The sequence below is a fragment of the Lathamus discolor genome, chromosome Z (assembly GCF_037157495.1).
Source record: "Lathamus discolor isolate bLatDis1 chromosome Z, bLatDis1.hap1, whole genome shotgun sequence".
Lineage (NCBI taxonomy): Eukaryota > Metazoa > Chordata > Aves > Psittaciformes > Psittacidae > Lathamus > Lathamus discolor.
This window is the reverse complement of record NC_088909.1, coordinates 50,783,148-50,808,938: the sequence shown is the minus strand read 5'-3', so window position 1 is coordinate 50,808,938 and position 25,791 is coordinate 50,783,148. Positions and strand designations below refer to the sequence as shown.

The window sequence follows — 25,791 nt, the reverse complement described above, 5'->3', positions numbered from 1 at the left end:
ATCAGAACTTACAGCTTCAAGGTAATGATTACTACTATGTGCACCATTGCTAATTAAACTATCCTAAGGATAACGTGCTTTTGGCATGTTCAGAAAGCTGGAGTTATAAAGCTATTGCTGTGCTACAGATCCCCCGAATTTTGCTTTAAAATAGCAGTGAAGGCTTTATAAGCACCTAAAAAATACACAATAAATAGTAACTCTTCAAGCACCTCTTGCTACCCAGTTTGGCAATGTCAGCAGCACAAAGAAAGGGATGCCACAGCAAGGCAAGCTGGTAACTGATTCACATGGGCAACATGTCAATCTACAACCTCCTTCCATCAGAAATCAAAAGGACTAATGCATGGCACACCCTTTGTGTGGACAGGGAGAGGACTGCAAGTGCCAAACAGGCCTGTGGCCAGGTACGCAGGCAGCCTCTCTACACCTGCGATGATGTGCATGGGGAAGAGGATCTGCCTTCTACACCCCATGTATGTAATTGGGAGTTGTTGCCGGAGGAGTGATACGGGACACACACAATGTAAATGAACCCACATCTTCTGCAGTCATCTCCTAAGTAACACACAGGAGCTCTTCACACTCCCGTGGGCGTGTTGCTAGGAGAGATCAGAGGGACAACCCGCACCAGTAACTGTGCCCAATTAAAAAATACTTTGCTTTGGGATACATCTTTAATATCTACACACATTTATTTCAGGACTTCAGACCAACTTTTTCAGCAACACTGAATGCTCATAAATTATCTTCACAAAAAATAAAGGTAATCTTTCAGAAAACATGTTCAGTACAACGCTTGCATCAGTAGAAATTCTGTCCTTTGGGTGGCAGAAAAGTCATAATCCCCATTTAAATCTCTCCAAAGGGACATAACCAGGAATCTAAACCAGAAGGCAGTTTTTTCATTAATTGTCATGGGAAGCACAAACAATGCTTCCAAAACACTGAGACTGTACTGTTTCAATAAGTGTGTATGGGTTTACAATCAATAGTCACTCTCCTGTAAACATTGAAACTGCTGGTCTAACTGCAGGATAAGATTAGTAATTTGCACTCATTTCACTGCACACATACAACGGCTATACTGTTAATTACATTAACTAGCAAAAGGAATGAAGGCTTTAAGCTGGATCACTCCTGCAAGCCAAGTGTCAAATCAGTATATGTTGACATTATAAATAAAACTTTAACACTGCTTTTATGCATTATAATATCAGTCTAATAAAAGTAAATCTTAGAGTAGCAGCCAATTGTAACTGTTTAAATATATATATGAATTTTCAGTCAGTTATAAATACATACTGCGATGGGAGGAAGATACCATCTCTCATTCCCAAGCAGGCTTTCAAGGAGGACACGATATAAAGCAAGGAATGCTGCAGTCAAAGTCCTAAACAGCTGCATTCTACAAACTTGTTTTCATCGTTACCTGAAAGTGCATCTTTGTAGAATCATCCCCATATCTACAAAAAAGTACAAACACTGCAATTTTTGCCACACCTTAAGCCTATCTAACCTGCATTTTCTGTTAAGTGCAAAACGTGTATGAAGTGACACGTGCCCTGGTGCAGATAAGATCAAAGCCTGAAAATGAGGCAATGCTTGTCACTAGGAATCCAAGGTAGTTCAGTAGTTGCCGAGTCTTTGCTGCAGAGCTATTAAATGGCTGAAGTAGAAGCTGAAGGAGAAACTAACCAACAGTCTAAACCCAACACCAGGGCCGTATTCTGAAGCAGGATGTCTATTCCCCTGCTCTCCACACACTTTCACCACCACAGACTCCCGCCTTTGTTACCAGTTTCAGTATGAAGGCTGGGCCAAAAGGGCAGGGAGTCAGCCTAGCAGAAAAGCACAGTTACTGCGAAGGTTGTAAAGAAGAGGTATGAGGCACACACAGACTGAAAAGAGTATCTAATGACAGGTTGTTCAAGTGCACCCCTCCAGCACACCCCCAGTTTCAGTGCTGGTGTAAGGATCGCTGGCTGTGCCGCACAGGGTGTATCTGCGCACAGTCAGTACGTTACAAAACACCTATGCAGCTAAATCTGTTGAGTGACATAAGTCCTTTTAAAGTGTCACAACAGCTCCTCTTACCTTCTCCTCCCACAAAACGAGGCTTCATTTCATAATGTCACATTTATATGCCAACAGCCTGCTGCAGACTAATGTGCATGCGTAAATGCTTAGCAATTCCAAACAGCTGATATTTTTAAAGTGAGTAGTACATTGTTTGCTCTTGAAAGAAATGCAATCTGTACAATACTTGTAAGAGGGTAACTGTGAAGATTAATGAACAATTGTCTATACCAGTTCATTTAGGTTTCTCCCTTATTTAAGTCTTGCAGTGAATTATGCTACAGCTTCTTCTAGTTTTTAAAATGCTAAAATAGCCATTGCCATTAGACATGCACAGACTTGATCAAAATCTAAAGAGCAAGAGGAGCTCAAACTGTGCACGTGCAGAGACTGTACTATAAACACAGTTGTGCTTTCACTGTATTGGCATCATGTCTTCTTGTAAAGCACATGCTCGTTAGAAGTATGTGCTGGGAACCTCAGTGGGAGCAGGAAGAGAGCAAGCTCTGCCTCCTGTCCAAAACTGGTGAGAGAAAGATCCAGAAGTGCTATCATAATGCTGTAACGCAGCAAAAGCTGTACAGGTAGGCACTGTGAAAGGAAATACAATAAGGCTTATTTTTAAAGGGTGTGTTTCATGTGCACATGAAAAAGTTTTTTGCAAAATAATAAGTTTCATTTAAAAATCAATGCAATTAAAAGTATCAATTTTAACTATACAAATAAAGTGTGAAAGCCATGATGGCAAAGCAGCAAATATTCTGAAGTAGCCCCTGTATCCTGGGGATGAGCTTTCGAATTTGGGTTCTGATTCAAGGCAGAGGTAATGTGTTCACCCATCAAAACATATTTTAACCAGCTGACCACCTTCTCTTTGCAGTAGCGGGCTATCTGAAATGAAGCATGGTTTTCAGGACCCTTCTCTCCCCCATGCTGGCAAAGAATTATAGGACACTAGTAAAGGTCTGGAGCGCATATCTCAGTGGGAGAGATGCTAGCTGTGCTGTCTTGTGCCTGCCACAGTTTACATGCAAAGTAAAGGGCAGGGCAGTGCAGAGAGTGTGCTCAGAATAGCAATAGCCAGTGTCTCCTCCTTGTCTATAGACTACGGTTCCTGGTCCTGTGTCCCCAGTGCTGATTGACACTTAATCTTGACAGAATCAAGCCTCTTCCCAACACTTTTGTTACTGTATTATTTAAAGCACTTGGACAAGTTACTGCTAGGTTCTCACACAATGTTACTCAAAGACTCAGTGCTAAGAATCAGTTATCTGCCGCTATCACATAAATTATATGGCACTGTTTTGCTCAGTGTAAAGGATAAGTCAAAATAAGTCAAAATGTTTTCATATTAACTGCAAAGAGTTACCTCCTCTCTTCAAGGAAGTCTAACATACTATGGAAGAAAATACTAGACCTTCTCAGATATTATGTGTGATGAAAATGTAAGAAAAAATATATCTTGATATACAGGCCTTTACACTACCTGAAACAGGAACATCTTAAAGGGGTTAAATACTGAGTTTCTCATTTTCAAAAGCTTTACAGCAGCTTTTCTGTCTAAACTGCCCAGGAATCTGTTTTGTCTTCAAAACATACCAGGCATTATTTTATGATGCACAGAGACCTTAAATGCTAAGTGTATTTTTCTTAAGACATGTTTTCATTCCAGTGTGGCACTCATCTGCTGAAACAACAAGTGGGGGAGTTGGGTTCTGGAAGAAAAGAAAAAGTCAAGAAAAAAGAAAACTCAAAGCCCTCCTGTTCTCCACAGGATCCCATCTGGCAGTTGTGAGGAAAACACATTCTGTTGCCTTGCTACCACGACACTACCTGACCCAAGGCTGGTGCAGTGTTCCAGGGCTGGAAAACCCCCATGGAACAATATGCCACAGTAAGGGGCCCTCTGATTAAAATACCGTGACCCAAAAGTTTCATGTTATTTCAGGTAACAGATACTGAGGAAAAGGGAGAGAGAGCCAGGTCCTTAATGAGCCAAGAACATGAAACATGGTCAGCTGCAGGATTCTGTATGTCTGGAAACATAGTAAGACAGGTTGATTTACTTAGGCTGCAGAAGATGGTCAGTACCAGAAAGCTGAAAGTTGACGCGTTTTCTGTAACAAAAAGTCAAGTTTTCCTCTCCATTACTGAGTCAGCCACTGGAAAAAAGACCATGCATTCTTTCTCCTGCCCTGAGGACACAAAGCAATTTCTCTGGCTTTCTGGACAATTACAAGCAGCAATCAATTTCACATTTCCTTTCTTAATTTGTGAGCTTCATCCTGAGAGAGCATACCCTGAAATACAACAGTTTACCCTTCTTATTTGTAATGCTGGTACCAGGATGCCAGAAGAACTCCAGCTGATCCTTCATGCCCAGGTTCTGAGGCAGAGACAACTCTGTGTTTAATGACGAGGAGGTAGGGATATTAGCTCTATACTATCCACACTATCTCCTTCATATCATGACTCCAGTTTGCATGCTGTATAAAGAGATAACATGTAATCCACATGAACATGAAAAACATCCCTAAAATTAAATGAACAATTTTAACAATTAATACCCTTCACTGAAAACAGGAGTCAGTCCTCTAAACGCATCTCTACTAGAACACTAAGAACAGAAGGCATCACTGAACAGGACGGAGAAGCTGCAGGCAGATGCCATTTTTGCATGGCTGTTTGTTTATAGCTTTAGCTGTATCATTCTAACTGTCCTGCAGCACCCATACTGACACGCTTGCCTGCACTGTGACTGGAAAGCAGAAAGCACAGGTACTGATCATATCTAGCTGCAGCTGGCACAGTGCTTAGAGTACTGAGGAAGACCCACCAAGAACTGCCTCAGCATGTGGCTGGCTCCAACACAAAACAGCTTTTGTGTATTTCGAAGTTATACTGCAGTTCCCTGAAGCAGCTGGAGATGTTTTCCTAGAGGCACTGGCAGGAGGAATGCTCCTAAAGCTTGAGTGATCAATTCATACCATCCATAGATAAATTAGTTATTACTACACAATAGAGGACAAGTAAGCCCACTGGCTAGTGAATGGGGTTTTGGCAACATAGCTTAAGTAGCTCCAAGCAGCAGATGCACACAAGTGGGAAAACCAAGCAGCACAACTGGCTCAGAGGGCCGCTTGTGTATGATGCTGACCTGAAGTGAAAGGTTCAGTCACTAGAGAACCACAGTGAGATGAGACCAGCAGAGACGCGAGTGAAGGCCAACACAACTATGGACACAGACAGCAGATATGTAATAGTGAATGACAGATCAGCATGTCTGCTCTAATGCCAGTTTCTAGCAGGAAGCTGTTCTAGATCCCCACAAAAAAGTACCGGATCCCCACATCTTCAGCAAATGGTAAGCACAGAGAGGTGATCTCACAGGACCTGACAGAGGAATGGCCTCTGGGAAGCACACACATACCAAGTGAGAAAAGACAGTCACTGTGTCCCTGGGCCCACACTGATAACAACACCTACCAAGACCTTGAGAAGGCTGTCCAGATAACTTGAGTTTTCATGACGGCTATTGCATTCCCAGTTACCTGAAGCCTACAGCATGTTACACACACTACACACTTCAATACCTCCTCAGGCTACTCAGTGAAGCTTTGGTTCAGCTCTAATATATGACTGTGCTCATTTACTAAAGTGAACACTAAATGGTACTTCTTTTACCCTAATCAGTGATGATTCTTTTAGTCTTCTAGCTTGCTGTTAACTACCAGTACAACTGTGACAAATTAATCACAAGACAAGAAGAGAAGTCTGGCATCAAAGGTAATGGTTTCAACGACAGAAAAACATCAGTATAATGTAATACCGCCTCAGGTGTTCTCATTCCTCTTTTATATTAGAGCGTAGCTGCTGAAATGCAAATGCCCTTTAAAATAGGCTTTGGCTGAATGATATAGGAGAAACTAAGCTGAAAACCTGCTCTACAAACTGTTTCCCCTTAATTCATTCTGTCCAAATACTGTTGAACTAAACTCTGAAATATTTTGACTCGACTGTTCTAGTACTTTCTGTCCTCCCACAGCAAAGGGCTCCTTCTAACAGAAATCATCTCTCCTGTGTTTTGTATTTTTCTCTTTATGGTAGTACTGTTTCAGCGTTGCTGTCTGGACTGATCCAAGGAGTTTTCAGCAGCTAATGTCTTTGCCCTTTTTTGGCTGGGAGGAACACATACTGATTTATGGAACAATGCACCAAAATTTATCTATGGAATGGTTTTCTTTAAAAAAAAAAAGCTGGGAGGAGGGGAAGAGTCTTTGTAAAGGTAGATCAGAAATCTCAGCATCTTGGAATTTCTGTTTGGCCTCAGTTTCTATATACATGGAAAAGTAGGAAATAGCTTATGGAAAAGCAACCCAAAGTAAACATTTCGGATGTGACAAGTGGTATATAACAGTTATTTTTAACAATGAGGCACTATCTTTGAAAGACAAAATAGAACTTGATACTATCAAAATGTAATGAAAGGCACGCTCATAAGCAACTCTCTTCACTAGCTGTCTGCACTCTGTTTTACTGAGCCATCTTGAGCAGTAGGTCTGCTGCATCTCTTCTGAGCACAGGTCTCCACTTAGCGTCCTCCTTCAGAGATGGACATATCCCCTCGCATCTCTTTCACGCTTCCAGTTTTTTTCTGTTTCTTGGATTTCTTCAACATGTGGACCTAAAATAGAAAGTTTTAAATGAAAGTGAGCAGCTAAGTATCTGTAGTCACCTATAAGCAGACCTAAGGCAACTAACACAAGTAAAATGTTGGAACTGCAACAGAAAAGCATTTAAATACACAACTATCAGAAGCACCTGTCCTTAAAAAGCTACAGGATTAAGTGACTTTTTTCCCATGTATGTGTACGTATATAGGTAAGTGTACATATTTGTGTGCGTATATATTCATGCGCACACATATATATGCACATTATATACAGATTAACACTATTAGTCACTAACCTGATAGAAAGATTTATGTATTTCTCACTGGAAGGACAAAATTAGGTATGTTCTCTCTCATTTTTCTCTTTCCCCCTTTTTCTCTCACGAAAAGAACAAAGTTTAACATATTGCAGAACATTTGAGGTATGACCCTCTTTTTCACCCATTTTGACTCTGCAAAGGCCATTTTTCTGGTAGCCCTCCCAGAAGGGCTACACATTTTCCAAGACTGACAGCAGCAACCTGTTTCTGAGAGTTGAAAAAGCAGCAGACAAAATGTGTACATCACTGTGCACCAGGAGTCAGCTACTGCAAAATGTTTATTTCACAATTTCAGAGTCAATAGAGAAGTTAAATTCTTAGGTAGCTGATGCTCTTGTCCTTCTACATACACATTGATATATGACTGTATATCAGTCAGACAATGACTACTCCAAATTCTCTTTTTCTCAGGCCCTCCTCCTCCACTACTCAGTCATCTTCTTTGCTGCTTTCTGACAGACCTTCCCTCCTCCAGCACAACCAACAGACTGCTTGCTACCTTGCAGATGGCATACTGCCATGGCCCTCATAACTGTGGTCTGCCTCAGGGCAAGCAACGCTGCCTGGAGGTCTCAATGCTGGGTAAAAAATTTAAGCCACTAGGCTGAACTGTTTTTCTAAACACAAGCCTCATCTGAGCCAGTGGAGAGGGTCCTCAAATCATCCTCTGCAGAAACTGCTATGTACCTATCCAACAGTTACCATACTGTGACAACAAGCTCCTTTACAGTTAAGCATCAGAACACGATAAGCAGTAATATGATAATATCCACTGGAGAAATAAAGTCAACTTGCTAAAATAGATCTACAGGAGTACCTTTGGTCCTGCAGCAGAAATTATAATCTGGCCAGGGGCCTGAATCCAGGGCTCTCCATCAACTTGAACTGGAATTGGCTTTAGGAGAGTTACACGAAAATATGAGCCTTGGGCTATACGGATGCCTGATCGAAAACCACCTTGGACTTGACCCTGTTTGGAAGTAAAAGCCAGGATATCAATCACCCCAATAAACCAGAAGCATAAACATTAGCTACACTTTTGGGTGGTTAGAATTTTATTCTCACCTGACATTTTAAATTATTTTACTTATAACTGCTTAGGCAAAACCTGCATAGGATGCCTTTACTGCAGCGTTCATTATTTTAAGTTAGTGCATGAAGACGAATGCAGATACCCCTACGGGCTGCTGCTGGCAAAGTAACTTACACAGTGAAGCCATCTGTACCCTCAGGTTGGCCAAGGAGCATGCACTCACAAAGGTCTTGTTTGCTTTTACTTCCCCCCTCCATAACATAGCAAACACAGTTTCTAAGCACCAAGCTATACACACAGACCAGCACATAGGCCTGAAACTCAAGTCTGAAAGCACTTTATCAAACAGGGAGAGAGAGTTTTGCCAAACATACATATACATACATATACAGACACATACATACATATATATATATATATATACACACTATGTACTCAGCTACATACATATACTCAACTACAACTAACAGCTGAGTGTTGACTGTAAAAAGCAAAGCAAGTGAAATTTCTTGCTATACATTCTCTTGGGGAACCTGTACAGACACCAAACATGGAAGTAAAAACCTAATAGAAGATCACAAAACCAGAGCATGGGTTTGTTAATATTTATATTCCAGAGCAATGGGTACACACCTTGTTGCTTCTAATTTCACCCAGATTTTAAGGATCTCTACCAAACTACTACTTCTAATAGAATGTTTTATATTTGTCTTTCTTAAAAGACCTAACTTGCAAAACGGTGAAGTTCACCAACACCAAAGATCAAGCTGCACAAACAGTTTTAAGCACCCACCTTTCCATCTCACTGGTTGCATGGACTAGTTGTCTCTACTTCCCTGATCATATATACTTTTTCCAGCAGCAGTTTTCTTAGTATAATGAAAGAAATATAAAGACAAAACCAACCCAGCACCTCACAAGATTGTATCACTAATAGCAAGCCATTGTAAAAATACATAATAATGGAAGAATTAAAATTGCACAAATTGAGTCATAATCATCTTTGCAGAAGGGCACACCATCTGCTTCACATAGCATCAGGCTCAAGAGTAGTATCAGATTCTCAGAGACAGGTGTTGGAAAGCCTGTGGCAGATAATTACAAAAGCCACCTGTCTAGGGGAAATGATTGTGATCAGGTATAACAAGAATTTTCACAAATACACCATCTGTTTTTGTAATACCAAAATAAACCCTTGTTTTCATCCAAGAACCATTTGGCTTTGACACCATGATATTTATATAGCACACACGCAAATATATATGTCTGCATTTCACATGTATGTATATATGCACATTTCTGGCCTTGGCCTTGGTTCGGAACCTGCTTAAGTTATGAAGCATTTCCCCATGCACTTTTAATAAGTTCTTCACACTGCTATTACTTATTCTTACCCCACCACAGATTTGTTTCTATTCCACCCACTGTAGTCTGGCACTTCAACCTGGACCTTCAGGGCAGGCCAGTATACAGGCAACGATAGTGCACGGCAGTCTTAACAGGCATTACAGCTGCAGCCGAACTCAACACACCAGCCCCTTGCTCAGAGACAGCCGATGCTGCCCATTAATTCTGGTTATAGTCTATAACCATTTCTGTGTGACACAACAAGTACCTGAATAAACAATGGTTAAACCTTAACACTGATGCATATTTCTTAGGACTAAGCACTTACACTGCGCTGTTTGTTACAAAAGTAAACTTGTCTGAGAAAATGTACGTTTCCTCAGCTCTTAGTGGGATGCCAACTTACCATGTGAACAACGCCCGTCACACCAACAACTTCCAGCAGCCCATCATCGATGCGTGGCTTCTCAAAGCGGTTATCGCTGTCGGACCCCCAGAGGTCGGCTCCGGACCCCCAGCTGCATGGAGAGCACACCACAGTGACCTGCTGTCTGCCACGAGCGCCCTGCCTGGTTCCCTGCTGGGGGTGGCTAGTTCCACAGGCTTCAAAAGCTAGACACTCCACCGTGTTTCTGCACTTCAATCCTCTGAAATGCTTCTAACTTAACACTATGTTGCCTTTTGTGCACTACTGACCCTTCTTAGGCAAATCATTTGCTTATTGTTTTAGTGCATTGACTGCTCAGTACCAGTTGGGATCTTTTCTTCTCCACAGTTCTCGTGCAACATACACTTGTGTGTACGCACATGTGCACACGTATGTACACATGTAAGGATAGGTGTATTTGAATAAAAAGTTGAAACATTTTCAGACTAAAATAGAAAGAAGTACAGGCAGTTTTAAGACAAGACTGTCCTTGGAAAAAAAATGGTACAGCAGCACTAGTTACTTGCTGGTTTTGTACAGAAAAAGCCCTGCCTCTACCAACAGCACATTTAAAGAAGCCAGGTTTCCTGCAGATTTGCCTTCCTTCCTTCCACAGCAGTAACTCGAGCTCCCTGCAGGTGTCAGGACAGCCCCACAACCCTGTCAGTTTTCCACAGCTACCTGGGTAGCATCACCAGCTCCACAGCACTGACCGGCTGACTGTAGGACCCGGACAGTGTCTGCCAGTTGAATCCTGCTCAGGCACCTGGTCTCTAGCATGCCAGAAAGCATGTACAAGTGATCAGCTCTGATCCTTCTGAAAGTCATGGTGAAATCCAGTGGACTGTTCAGTTTGGGGAAGGTTGGAAATGGTAGTGGGCAGAAACCACAGGCCTGCTACCATGCCTGAAAATTCATGGTGTATGGGAAAACTGCTCCAAAAGACTTCTGAAGACCTTTGGGGAGGAAATCATTCCAACTTACTGTTAGGACACAGAAGAAATAGGAAATAAACAGACTGAGTTTCAACAGGTCAGAAAAATTATGTCAAAATCGTTTTTAGAGCTAGCTCCTTAAGCACTGTTGCAAAGGGAGAAAGTCAGGCAATAATCAAAAATATCAGTAATAATCATCTATTAATCTAGACCACTTAACATTTATCTAACCATTTGACATTTGATGTTCAAATATCAAGCAGCATTTCCACACATAAAGCCAGACATGCACCCACACAGGGTCCTCTCCTTTTTACCTGGGTATATTAATAAAAATGAGTCCTTCAATACTTGGTAACTCCACCTCTTGCTGATCCACTTGAAGCTTTATGTCTTTGTGGAGATTTCTGGTATGACTTATCTTCTGCAGCCCAACTTTCACGTAAACTCCTTTGTTGTGAAACCTAGGAGCAGACAAGCATCCTGTAACTAAAAGGTAAGGCCCAGCATAGCGCTTTTCCTTCTCTGAGATATGGTTGAAGAGATTGTCAATTAAAACCCTCTCTGAATTCTTGTAGCTTTACTGCAGAAACAAAGCACAAGTCACAAAGTGCTCCTTTATACACCTGTACTTAAGGGATGATTTATGCTGTTGAGGAATGTGGAGATCTGTGAAATTTTATTACAGAGAAATCAACCCTTCTTAAAGCGTTGCCTGAGTGCAATGACTTTTTGAAATGTAAACTTCTGGGAAAATTGCATTTTTAATTAAGATCTAGAAGTCCTAATGAAGCATTTTAAAATGTTTTCTCAAGCAGTACTTGAGAAACATTTGCAGTCTTTGCTTCACATATTGCTCATTCATTTGAAATATACTCAGCTGCAGAAACTCAAAACGTGCTTAGTACTGTTAACCTGTGACAGAGCTCTAATAGCTCTAATTTTAGAGTAAAAAAGATGGAGAAGACTTTATGGCATCCCTAGAAATATAAAAATATTTTAAGAATTACATAAACAAATGTTAAACACACACAGTATTTTCTTCTGTAATGGAAACCTCTTGATACACAGCCTTCAGGACAACCTTGAGATAAAAAAGTGTAAGTTTCCATTGTTTGACCCTACTAGCAAAGGTGTCACTGGAATCCAACTCTGCAAAATCTCTTTAGCATTATGTCTAAATGCTGTAGACATTCATGTGGGGAAGACAGTTCAGCATGTGGGTTACAGTCAACACTTCAGACAGACTCTTCAGTTCTTTCACATTATTACACTGGGAATGATTAGTCCTACATGCTAACAGTTTTAAACAGCACTGAATTAAAGGGACCTGATGTAGCACCATTTAACATATATTTAACATAAGCTTCTGTTCCAGACAAGAAGATGTGCCTGTGCTAAGATGGGTTTTGTCTAATTTGGATACAACTGAGAAATAATAGAGTTATCAGTAGGAAACACAGTAAATAGCCCAAAGAAGTACAAATTTTTGTTGCATGAAGAAGGAAGCCTGCAGAAACTGAAAGAACACAACACAGTACCATACCTGCAGACACAGTCCTGAATTACATGACTTCTCAGAAACACGGACCACTGTGGTCCACAGCATCAGAGACACTGGATGCCACAACAAAGGATAAATCTGTCAGAGCTTAAATCCCGTCACTCCATTCTTGCATGCATATTCCCTTCCATTTATGTATCTTATTGGTCTTAAGACCAGGTAAGATCAAACTGATTTCTGTAACATTACCCCACCAATTCCTCCCCAATGGTTCCAAAAGTGATTGAAAAAAATTTATGATTAAAATGGCCAGCCGAGCTGGGAAGGTGATCTTTGCATGTCCAGCACTAGAGAGAATCACCTCTGCACATCTACATATGTGATATGATCATGGGAGAAAGTGACAGTGGAACTTGTCAGTCTACTGATAGCTGTAGTCAATAACATACTAGCTTGCCCACATGGGTAGAAAGAACAGTCATCTCCTGAAGCAAACCCTTGGGTAGGTACATTTGCAGACAGCAGTTTCACCACAGTCAATTGGCAAGGCAAGAAGGAGGAAGTTGTCCTTGAAGCAGTCTCCAACACCTTATTTGTGCTGAAGTAGATCAAGGTTCGTATTAGGAGCGACCCATATTGCAGTCACTGCTGTAAATGACAATGCTGGGGCTGAGAGAGGAGAGCAGGGCGTTACCTAAAGCTCATCCATCCCCATGGAGCCAGTGATCCCTGCATCAGCTGGGCTGCAGCACTTGCACCATTACGTCATCCCAGAACTATTTGGAAGGCTCGCTAGACTACAGATATGTGATTTCTTTTTCTCATCAATTTCAGTGGTTATGGGAAGAAGAAAAAGTACTATTATTGATTGATCTGCATGCTTAAACCACGACACCAGCGAAGGAGGAAACTGTCTCTCCACACCTTTTAAAATCACAGTCTCACTTGAGATACAAAGATCTTTTTTCATTGTCACCAGCATACAGGTGCTACCACAGCACTAAGCAGGGGTACAAAGAAGTTCTGACCAATGTGTTGCTCTGGTAGCAGCACTCTCTCCCTCCTGCTAAAGGCTTTGAATAAGAGATATTTCCACTACCTCAAAATTTCACTGAACTTAACACTGCAGTTATTGGCAAATACATATATGTAATGACAGGGCTTCAGAAAAGTACTTTGGTGCTTTCTTGGCTAAGGGGATGATGAAAAAAGAAAAAGAAAACCAAAAAAAGCCCCCAGAGTCTGTGCCTGGAAGTTCCTGGCTAACTTAAGCCCCCGCTGTGCCAGCTGTACCTCAAGCAGTGTTGTTTGTGGATACCTGTAGCATTTCCAGATTATCAGCCATAAGTGTAAGTTGGAAGTTAGGCAGTACCACAAGTCACCCTTCACCCCTGGTTTCCCAGGATTACCTGCTATTGAATTTCCCTGGTTCTTCTTCTCTAGCATGATGGAAGTCCAAGCTCAGCTCTGCATCAATGCCAAGACCACAGTAATTGTTCATCTGTACAATCTGGCAAAAAGAAAAAGAATCGTATTATTTCCTCCTTACGTTCACAAACGAAGAAGTTCCAAAGTTTTCAACAAAAGCAAGGTTTGTAGATGGCCCTCCCGAGACACTTGCACCCCAGCGGATGCTGGAACACACTTTCCAGAAACACTGTGCTAAAAGCAAAGCTGTATGGACAATTGTTGACGTGTGTAGTCATTATTTCCAAAGTATCTGAAACTTCTAAATCTAATCTTAACTGCAAGTAACAAGCATAATAAGGAAGAAATGAAAATGAATGCAGGAATAAAACCAACCCACCTTCTCAAAGCGATTCTATGCAGTAACTGCACAAGTTGCTGAACACTAATGCCACTGTTGTTTTTGGCACTGGCCATAGGTTTATCATGACATGATTGGGAAGATGCTCTTCCTTACTTTGGAAGGGAACAAGCTTATGCCAGGTGAATGAAGCTGACTTCACCTACTCAGCTGCTTTTAAATAGGTCCCTATATGCCAACCTCCAGTTTCTCTGGATTTCGACCATTTCTGCAATTAATTCTTTCTTTGCACACCAGCTCATTCCATAGCTTTTCTATCCTAACCCTTGACTCTCCCACCCTTCACCTTCTAAAAGCAGATCAGGCAGTCAAGACAAATCAACCCCTGTCTTGACCGCATGAAAAATAGCTCGAACTTGAGCAACTTTAAACCTCCAACTGACACATAATGCCTAGGATTTTCCAGTGACTGGACTACAATCTCGGACAACTATCTATCCATACTACAATTCCCTACTTTTATTTTGCCGCCCTTTGTCCAATTTCCTTGTTTTATCTGAAGATAAACACAACCACAACTCACACAAAGCTCTGAAGTTACCATCTACAACCAAGATTTTTATTTTCCTACACAGAAGTAAGAAATACAGACCAAGGTACAGCGATTTTCACTCAGAAAAAAAGAAAAAGAAATAGAACAGATTGCCAAAAATAAAACAGATGCCATATACGCAGGCACAGAATAGGAGTAAGGATTTACTTCCTCTATTTGCTAGCAACTCCTACTCATTTTTTGAAATGTTACAAGGAAAGATGAGAGTACAGTGGTGTGGGGAGGAACTGCTTTTTGGTCGACACTCCAGATTCATGAGTGTTCTGGGAAGTGTTTGATGTTGCTTTAAAAAGGTTTTCTTATTTGAGGAATAAATTTCTTCCCAGCTGAAGCAAACAGGTATGCCATTGTCGCTTGAATCTTTTCACTGATCCTCTATCAGACACTTTTTGCCATGCAGCTATAAAGTGTGTTCTGCAGCCAACCAGTCCTACCAGAATAGAAGCACTAGCTCCAGATCTATGCTGTATTCACTAAGGAATAGCTCAAAGACAGGTAAGCAATAAAAGATTAAACTAGGTTAGTATCTATCTGTCTTTGTGATTTCCACTAGAACAGCATTCCTAACAATCAAATCTGAATGGTGCTCAGCTCACCTTTGGAGGTTCAGGTTCTGCAACACCATTCTCTGCACCTTCAGCTGGCTCATCTGCATCCAAAAGGATAGTCCAGCGGTCCATAAGAACATCATCTGCTTCATCCACGGAAACCAAAATGGAGTAGGGGTCCTCTCCACTGTAGCCAGCTCCCCAGCGCAAGACCCTCCCTAGGTCATTACCTGGGGAACAATGAAGAACTCCAAAATATGACTGCATTTTGTAAGTTAGCTAGAAGCATCAAAAAGTGTATCTGCCCTGTTTCACAAATCAGACAGCACTCAGGTGCTCCAAACACGTCACAGGAGTAGTGAGACTGGACTGAAAAGTTAACAAGCTGAAAAAATACCTGAAAGTTGTTGTGTTGCTTGTGGGCTTCACATCACGTAAGAGAAAAGTTTTCAAAGAACGTGAAAAAACCTGTTCGTTACAGAGCTGAGAAGTCAGGGAGCAGCTGCGTTCACTGGTTTATAGCAATGGCTGATGCACCTATGATTGTCAGGAGGAGAATATTTTGCCCTCTCCAGCTCCTGCCCACTCACACACACCCATACCAACATTCCTGCACTCATTCTTCCTTCACAAAGCATGACTGACAACATTTCCTTGAAAAGCTGATACTGCATTGGCTTCCGAACACCGGCCAGAACTGAGTCATGGCATCCCTACTGCAAAACTGAGATATCTGTCAGACCGTTAAATAAAGACAAACCTTCTGGAGGACTTCTGCCCTCAGAAGAATGGTGCTTGCTGAGATTCTTACCTGTTCCTAAAGGTAAGATGGCAACTGAGGGCTCTGAGCATGCCAGCTTGTGCCTGATCTCCTCTAGTGCACCGAGGACCCAGCCGACGGTGCCATCCCCTCCGCACACCAGCACTCGGAAGGAGGGGACTTTACAGAACGTGTGAAACCTCCATTGAGAAACAAAGCACAGGGTAAAATAAATGTTACAATAGGGTACAGGAAAAGCAAATCCTCTTAATATGCTACTTAAGATAACACATTGTTAGTGTGTTCCTCCTTTCTCCCTCTACCACTACCATCAGTTTCAGGATCAACTTCAACAAAGTGAATGGAACAATAGGAACTTTTAGATAAAGCTGTTTAAAAAAGTGAAAAACATACATCTAAGATTCATCACAGCCTAGAGATAAACTGTTAATCACTTCCTTATTCTCCAAAGACAGACATCTAACTATTCATAATTTCAATGTGAACATCTATAACTCTCTAAATTCTAGCAGAGATGTTGATTAGTGTTAGGGCTTTTTTACATGGTCAGTCATAGGACTTATAGGCCATTTTCTTCTTCACAGCCCTATTTTCCTGGTCACTCTTACCTTTTGCAGCTTTTCATCCTGCATACCTACATATGATGCAAAGTAATCTTTATTTCCCATTGCACAAGAAGCTGTGAACAAGTGGAAGCATTTTGCCATAAGCCTACAGAAGGATTCCATGGGCAAACCAAAATGAACGAATTACTGAAGTTGCAGCTTGAACTACATTAGAAAGACAACAGAATTATACAGTTCTGACAAAAAGCTTAGTTTGTGCAACTTGTTTTCTCTTGCTTCCTGTGTAAGTTGTGTTTCTTACACAAAAGCTTTTGTTCTGTAGAGTTGTCATGAGAGTTCTTTGTTAAAGCAGTGCTGAACGAATGAGTCTACTCTGAGTAGGCCACAACCATCACTTTCAGTTTTATGAAGCTGGTAACAAGTGGTGTTGATTAAACCAAGTAATTGGTTCCTGCCTCCCTACAAGTGCATTATGTTCTGTTCCCTGTATTTAGAAACGTTGCAGCTGTGATCAGGCAAGCCCTGTTACTTCTGCAATTGTGGCCAAGTTTCAAAAGTCAGATAGAAAATTTTATTATAGTTTCCTGTTAGTTCCCAAGAAACATCAAAAGAAATAAAAGCAAAAATGAGTCCTCGTGGGGCAGTGTGACATTTCTGTTTCCATCCCCATTTGATTACAGAATATTTTTATTTTTAATTATGATTAAATCTGTGTTGTTGTAAAGTGCGTATCATGTTCCCAGGACCGGGCTCTATCACAACTGACATAAGCATGTCTACCAGGAACTACTGTGCTCTCTTTTTGTTACAGAACCCGAAAGTTTAAACCTGTTTTCACAATGAGAACCAGTCAGGAGCGATCCACTGCTCTGGTCTTCAGGCACAGAACAGAAGCAATTTCAATCTTCCCTGGCAACTGAATCTGATCCATCTTTAAAAAAATTAAGTAACAAAGCAAAACAAATAAAAAGCTTTCCAAAATATGACGACCTACCCAGGCAATGGGCCACCATTGGTAAGTTCAAAGACCTGATGTGGGTTTAGCAGCTTTCTAAAACTGTACAGCAGGTCCCGACCTTTTAGACCACCGCTTTTTGGATTCACAAACACCAGAACTGGGCAGCAGTTCTGTGGTATCTTGGAAGCCTGAAAGGAGACAAGGAAACGGATTAGCCAAAACCATTACTAGGCAGGAAAATTACTACTGCGTCTAAGAAGTACCTCCTGATGCTTCCTGATGCTTAGTAAAAACATACAGATTTGATAAATAAAAGGATTCAGTGTCCAGACAAGGGGTAGTTTCGCTGCTGATCTTATTCTTCTGGGAACTGAAGTTTCCTTAAACCACTCCAACTACATAGTTGATCCTAGCATTAAAACCAAAGTAGTCCTTCCCACATGTTGGCAGTAAACACTCCATGCCAAACAATAGTGTGAGGGAGGAGGTACCTTCCAGAGTCATGTATAATTCAAACACTTCCTTGCAAAGAGATAATTTCTCCCCAGAAGAGCTGGAACATTTGTGTGAAGTTCTGTGGTCATCTTAGAATATGTGTTAATTTACAAGGACAAAATATTGCAAAACCAGAGTGTTTGGGGCAAACACTGGCATGCCCCTTTCCATGAAGTAGAGGCCAAAAGCTTCTTTTAAAAGTAAGTATTTATAATTTTTAATGGGGAGGATTTGGTGTCCTTACAAATCTTCACACTTCTACTGAAGCTGCTGCTGAAAGGGCTCTCAAAGCATGGCCGTGCGACGGGGGAGCCTGGTGCCCATCCAGAGACCACTCCCCAAGACCACTTCCTCTGCACATGACAGAGGAAGGATATCCTGGGGTACTCCATGGACTGCATGGGAATGGTACCTGCAGCCCCACTGGAGGGCATGCAAAAGCACCCCCTCAGGACTGGTTTTCAGTAGTCCAGCCCATAAATTATGCTGTAAGAAGACCTGTATGTCTTCGACAGAGATCAGAGAATGCCAGCACACCTTTCATCCCCGCCACAGCCCCTACCACAAGGCTGTGCAGCAGGTACGCACCAGGGAAGTCCATCAGGCATTTCAATAAGCACGCTTCAAAACAGAAACGCCTGACACAGTCCCTAAGTCGTGGTAATTTGTGTCTACAAATTGGACAGCATTCAGGGAACAGCAATTTGTCACGCAGCTGACAGGATGGACCCAGGGAACAGAACAACAGTGCTAAATATAAGTCAATTTAGACAAGAATGATTCAGGGGGCAGTGAGGCAGCAGCATGACTGCAGCGTGCAAACACGCAGAGAGATACTAACAGCTACAGAGGGGAGGAGACAGCACGCGGAGAGCCTGTCGGCTGCTGCTGCGAGCAACCACCAGAGCACAAAATAAGGCAAAGAAAGGTGAAACCAGGGCAAATTAACAAATAACGTTGTGGGGAAGCAAAGTGATGTTGAGATACCTCAGACCGCTGTCTACCTGTGATGTGATTTGGATGACTGAAACCAAATGTTCATTTGGGGCTTAACAGTATTTGAGAGATTTCCTCAAATTCTGCCTTCCTAAAAGTGCTGGGTGCTGATCCCCTGCAAGTCACATCCTCCCAGACATGTGAAGATACCTGCAAACACACAAAACCCCTTCTCCTCTGTGTCACTCCCTGCATAAGAAATGCCCTCTGATGTTCCACATGACTTGTAGGCACAAACAGAAAACACAGTGGGAAGAGGAACACTAAGCAGGTAACAAGGTTGATGATTGTCTTATGGGAAAGGTTTCACTGCTGTCAAAATAACTAGCTTGGATAGACATAGGCTGCAAAGCTGTCCTTACAGCCTCCAGAGGAACCACCTTCACACTATACTGTGATGGCTGCTAGGTCAAAACACCTCTCTCCTCCATGTTCAGTCTGTATTGGAAAAGGGGAAGCTATTATTTGAAGCGTGCCCAACACACAACAAGGGTAATACATTTATTTCTGTCAAGCATATGGAGAGGATATTTGTAGCCAGAAAAGGAGATCTAAGGAAAACAGCTCATGCCACTGTCACAAAAGGGAAGGACTTTCTTGAGTCTTGTGTGGCTCAAGGATCCACACATCTAAACGAGAAGAGTGGATTTCCTCCCCTCCAGCCATCACAGGCATTAATGAAAACAGTAAGCAGAGCTCTAGTTTTTCCAAAAGTAAAGCCCTTCTTATTACTCCATCTGTTCTTGCACCATCATCTGCCATATCCTATTACGAATATTCCTTTGAAAATCCCACAAGCAAAGAAAGGCAGAGCAGCTCTGAAAGGAAACACCACATCCCTTTGGGGGAATGGGGCAACCTGTTCCCTTTTTGCACTCCTTGTTCCAGCTTCTAATCCGCCCTGTATTTCCACCTAAACACTTCCCATTTCTTCCTCTTCAAAGCATTTTTACTACCTAAACTTCATCTGCAGTCACTTCAACTTCCCGAAAAACATGAGCTATCTGAGCCCTCAGGATTGGTCTAACGCCTGGAAAGTTGTGGGGCTTAATAAAAAAGGAAGTAAGGGGATAACAGAAAGAAACAATATTCAGTTCTGCTGCTCAAAGTAAATGAAAACATTTTCGAAGAAGGACAAGAGAAGAGAAACCAGCGCAACATTCAAGTCAAACAAATACCTTACTTGAATGTGGACAAGAACATGATGACCTTCTTCAGGAAGTAAGTTTCTAAAAATACTGGTTTTGGACATTTAGAAGTGACATGTTGAACACATGTTTTATATTACTTGCTTTTACAGACAAGTTCTAACGCACTGGGTTTAAAACCAAGTAACTAAAATAATTCACAAGGAACTGCAGGGAATCACAATGATTTTTGAGATGTGGAAAGCTCCAAGGCATTCAAAAGCACAGCTGTGCTTTGGAAAGTAGACTAGGATTTCACCCAAGTAAATATATATTGTTGCAAATATGTATTTACAGTTTCTACAAAACTGCCATCTAAATTTCCTAATTGTCAGCGTCAATATTGTACCAGAAAAAAAGTGAAACGTTTACCCTGAAAGCTGGGAAGACTCACAGGCAGCTGTGCAGAATGCCTGGGGCTAACAAAATACCTGTCTGTAGTGTAAACACAACAGCTGAAGCACTCAAACCCATCCTTGTTCAATTATCTTCTACTGTAAATCCCTAACTATACCTGTTAGGACTAAACATGCCTATGTAGGCTAAATAGAAGTATTCTAGAAAGTGCTTAAGCCTCGCTTCCCACCACCACGCTTAATTACACTTAAAGGATCAAGAAACACTGCTGAGCCGCTAGATAATGGCTAGCTTTTAAGAAAATAGTTATTTTCCAGTGGGGGTTAAAAGTCCTGTGACAGTTTGTACAGCAGAGCAGGGATTTGCTTTCTGCAGACGCTCCATTACAATTACAGATGGCCACAAGGGTAGCGCTCTTATGCTGCTGAATATGTTTTAATCCCTCAATCAAGCCCCAGTGGGGACACAGAATGAGTTTGTTACCGGGCAGAGGCGGATGTGTGACTCACTGCCTGAGGGCTCCCTTCCCACTTTAGCCCTGGCTTCAGTGCTCTGCCTGAGGAGTGAAATGTGCAGAGGGGTTTTGTGCTGGCTGGTGTTCAGGAAGGAATTTATTGCTCGTTTCTTAGAGACAGCTGAAGGAGGCCGTGTGATTTAGACACTCTGACAGTCACTGTGAATTGCTTAATTTGTCAGGATTAGCAAAGCATGGCTTCAGGCTGGGGCAAGATAGTCAGTATCCAAACGAATACCCTTTCTGTTGAGTGTACTGTGTAATCGCATCTGGGCACGAAGCAGAACAAGGTGTTCTGTGCCACAGGCCGGCCAGCACAACCACCACAGCACGTCTTTCAGAGTGGTGGGCTCTCCAGGAACTGCAGATACCTCTGTGGCAAATAAGATTCAACATTTGCAAGCTGGCTAGCTGTAGAATCTCCTTTGTGCAAGGACGCACAACACCCCAAGCACATACTTCCTCCACCATGGCCAGAAAGACATCATTGCATCTGATGAGGAATGATGTGCAACGTGTTCGAAAGCAACCAGAGCAGTGGCTGGGTCAACAGCAGGAGGGAAACTGCAGCAGTGGAAGGAGGGTGAAAAGTAACCTTGCATGGTGTTTTGGCAGAGTCATTAAACCATCACACTTTAAAGCTGAACACATTTGTGTGAGGAATCAGTAGAATGAATGAAATGGAAACTTCCACACCCGTATCTACTGCTCTTGAGGAACCTAAATAGAGTACGTTAGAGGGCACTCCACCAGTAAGTGGCACTAGTGACAAAACCACAAAAACTTGTCACTTTCATGATGATACTGCTCTTGTAAAACTTGCTGCCCATTTCCCTTTGCAGTACCAGCAAACAAGCAATTCCGGTAACTTAGCTTTCAGTTCAAAAATCCAGCCCTGCAATGTCTTTCACCTTGACATTTACCAAAGAGAAATACCAAACTACCCAGCAGCTAAACAGCTTTCTGTATTTTTTACACTCCAATGAAGTATTTTCATTTACTTGAACATTATGAAAGTGTTTGATTAAATTCTTAGAGGCCCAAGGTCATGAAACAGCAGAACAGATCAACACATCTGATCATGCTAATTGCTTGACTTTCTAATACACAGTTAGCGCAAACTCATTCTGCATTCAAACTTTTCAGTAATGACAGTAAGAGGATGAATTGCTTCTGGCAGACCTGACCATGCCAGACTAGAACTGAGCCTCCTCCTTAGAAGGTATATGAGACGAAGAGCAAGTGAATCTCGCCTCAGGAAAACAAAGGACTAGCAACCTGCTAACCATGGATTTACTTTTGTGCTTTTCTTGTGCTTAGAGGAGATTCTGTTTGTTTGGTCTGGGGTGGTGGTTTGTTTTGGTTTCTGGATTTTTGTCTGTTTGGTTGGTTTGTTTTGTTTTAAGCTGCAATTTGGAAAAATCATTCATTAACCAAAACACTGTGGCCTTTGTTTTATTACCCATTCGTCTTCTAAGACTACATATTAGCCCTTCATTCCCAATTCCTTTGTATTTCACCCAGAAAAGGAATGTCAAACAAAGTGTAAATGTAATATTGTGTTCACCTCCTGATAAGTACTTCCTGGTGCTGTATTTAAATGGTTACATATATAAAGCGTAAACAACGGCTGATAATATCATACAATACAAGGATAATCTAAGTTGGAAAGTACCTCAGGAGGTCATCTACTCCAATTGCTACCCAATGTAGGGTCAACAATTACTCATCAGTTTACCCTGGGTAATTAGTGAATGGCGTAATCTGCATGGCCAAAGCACATAAAAACCACACCTGAAGTATTATTTAGATTAATTAATCTTGGCTTATTTCCGTGAGATGACCAGATACAAACAGCACATGCTGCAATAGAAACAAAATGCATATGCACATGTACAGCCCCTCCCTCTCCTTCTAACATAACATAAATTCATCCCTAGCAGGCCCTCAGTTCAGAAACCGGAGTTTCTGAAAAAACCTTGCAACAGATAATTATCCGTATTTTCCTGCCATCAAGAAGTTCACTTCCAACATACTTAGTGTCAGAAAGCCAGACACATGTAATCAACAGAGAGGAGTATGTTAGATTTCACACACCATGCACCAAGTCCAGACTCGTAATACATTTGCCTAAGCCCCCGAAAACAAGCATCCAAAAGCAGTGCCATCTTCATGCTGCCTTCTGTTTCTGGTAACAAACTCCGAAACGTAGTTTGGATGAGGGGGAATGTTTGGTTCTGGGGGGCTCACAAAACATAACGCCTACACGTGCACAGGAAAACGGCTATCATTTTTTCGGAGGGTGGATAATTTTTAATCTTTCCAGTTTCATGTAGCACTACCACCAGTATCTGCTCATACTAAAATATAATGTTGCCCTCAGAAAACTTTGACAAGCCTACAAGGGCAAGTGTAGAGTCTTGCATCTGGGGAAGAACAACCCCATGTACCAGTACAGGTTGGGGGGTGACCTGCTGGAAAGTAGTGAAGGGGAAAGGGACCTGGGGGTCCTGGTGGATAGGAGGATGGCCATGAGCCAGCAATGTGCTCTTGTGGCCAAGAAGGCAAATGGCATCTTAGGGTGCATTAGAAAGGGAGTGGTTAGTAGGTCAAGAGAGGTTCTCCTCCCCCTCTACTCAGCCTTGGTGAGGCCGCATCTGGAATATTGTGTCCAGTTCTGGGCCCCTCTGTTCAAGAAGGACAGGGAATTGCTTGAAGGAGTCCAGCGCAGAGCCACAAAGATGATTAAGGGAGTGGAACATCTCCCTTATGAGGAGAGGCTGAGGGAGCTGGGTCTCTTTAGCTTGGAGAAGAGGAGACTGAGGGGTGACCTCATCAATGTTTACAAATATGTGAAGGGTAGGTGTCAGGATGATGGAGCTAGGCTTTTTTCAGTGATATCCAGTGATAGGACAAGGGGCAATGGGTGTAAACTGGAACATAGGAAGTTCCACGTTAACATCAGGAAGAACTTCTTTACTGTAAGAGTGACAGAGCACTGGAACAGGTTGCCCAGGGGGGTTGTGGAGTCTCCTACACTGGAGATATTCAAGGCCCGCCTGGACAAGTTCCTGTGTGATGTACTGTAGGTTACCCTGCTCTTGTGGGGGGGTTGGACTAGATGATCTTTTGAGGTCCCTTCCAACCCTTGGGATTCTGTGATTCTGTGACTCTTTAAATGGTAAAAGGAGAGATGTAAATATGCAACTCTGACTACTGAATTTAAGACCCTGCCTTCTAGAGTTGTTTCACAGTTCCTAGTTATTAGGTATTTTTAAGTTTCCAACTTCCTGTGAGGTTCTAAAGTCAAACCAAGACTCTCAGTTAGTTCACCTGCCATAATGCAACTCCAGAGACAGTAACTGCAAGGTAACAGCTCAGCAGGAAGCAACTATGGCTACACTCTCTTTTGGCCAAAACCTATAATCATCCTGGTTAAGAAGCACTTTGCTCAGTGAACCATTTCCCTCTTTTCACCCTGAATCTGCTTTGTTAACATGAAATCTACTATAAAACCAACTGATTCATAGGAAAGTGACTTTTAACCATAAAAATTAAGAAATCAGAATCAAGCATGAATTAGTGAACGGACTCTTGCACTAAGTCTTTCAAAAGACTATGATTTTTCCTCTGGAATCCACAATGCAGCATTTGAACAAGGTCAAAGTCCCTCTGCTACAGAACAGGGGATTATGAAGATACTGTAAAGGTGAAGATTAGCAGTAGCACTTTACCCCATCGTCAGTGAGGAAGTACATTTAGCCCCCAATACAAAGGTGTTGTAAGCAATTCAAGACATGACAGCTAAAACTAGAACCCCACCTAGCTTTCTGGTCACTGAAAGAAATAAAGAGGAAAAAAGATTTTGTTTGGATTTTTTTCCCATTATAGTTGTATAGTTACGCTGTTGCATAGTCATATAGTATTCCCAACAATTCAGCCGTAACAGAAGTGACTTAACTTGCGGAAGCGTATCATAAACACAAAGTACAGGCTCTCAAGTATTTTGTTTCATCACACTACTACAGAATGTCACTTATGGCTCCCTTGAATAAAATGTATTTTTATTTACTTAGCAGAAAAAGTCTTAAGGTGTTTTTCTATTGAAGACGTATCTTAAATACAAACCCATCTCTTACCACAACTTCAGGAATCACCACAACGTTTAGAGGCTTGTCATTGACAGTTGTATCTTTAACTAGCATATATATTCTTTCAGCTTCAGAAAAGCATGAAATTTCGAGTACAACAGCACCTGTAAAGAGGCATCAGAACTGGGTTTTTCTTATATATTCTACTACTATCAGGAAACCTGTATATCAATCACAGCAAAAGTTCACTCAGTTTACTCAGGAGATTGCTCAGTACAAGTTACTCTGCAACACTTGTGGTTGTTGGTTAGCAGTGAATTAGGCTGTTTCGATTTTTAATCCTTCCTTCATATCCCCAAGCACAACCTGGATTTTTATCAAAGCAAAGCATTTTGAGGACAAGAGGAACAGTAGCACAAAACTACTGCATGTTTGAAGACTTCCTCTGGGCTTCAGAAGTATGACCTATTACTTTCTATCATAACCAACAGACTATTCTCCTCATGCAGAAATGACAAATGTATTAGGCTTCATTTTGTATCTCATTGTTAAAAATCCAGTAGTGCGTTTATTAACAATATCCCAGCAAGAATTATTACA

At 41.7% G+C, this 25,791-nt stretch overlaps 1 protein-coding gene across 1 annotated transcript in view; it reads right to left on the bottom strand.

Moving 5' to 3' along the window:
• Nucleotides 1-676: 676 nt before the first annotated feature.
• The window catches only part of DGKQ (diacylglycerol kinase theta), an 89,196-nt gene continuing 64,081 nt past the window's right edge, over nucleotides 677-25,791 (bottom strand). Inside the window, exons 15-23 of the mRNA XM_065662664.1 lie at nucleotides 25,240-25,355; nucleotides 17,588-17,739; nucleotides 16,058-16,206; nucleotides 15,295-15,476; nucleotides 13,727-13,827; nucleotides 11,131-11,277; nucleotides 9,858-9,969; nucleotides 7,889-8,041; nucleotides 677-6,763 (exon numbers count right to left, since the gene is read on the bottom strand). Coding sequence (XP_065518736.1) covers nucleotides 6,671-6,763; nucleotides 7,889-8,041; nucleotides 9,858-9,969; nucleotides 11,131-11,277; nucleotides 13,727-13,827; nucleotides 15,295-15,476; nucleotides 16,058-16,206; nucleotides 17,588-17,739; nucleotides 25,240-25,355 — 1,205 coding nt within the window. The 3' untranslated portion in view covers nucleotides 677-6,670. The remainder of the gene's footprint in view (nucleotides 6,764-7,888; nucleotides 8,042-9,857; nucleotides 9,970-11,130; nucleotides 11,278-13,726; nucleotides 13,828-15,294; nucleotides 15,477-16,057; nucleotides 16,207-17,587; nucleotides 17,740-25,239; nucleotides 25,356-25,791) is intronic.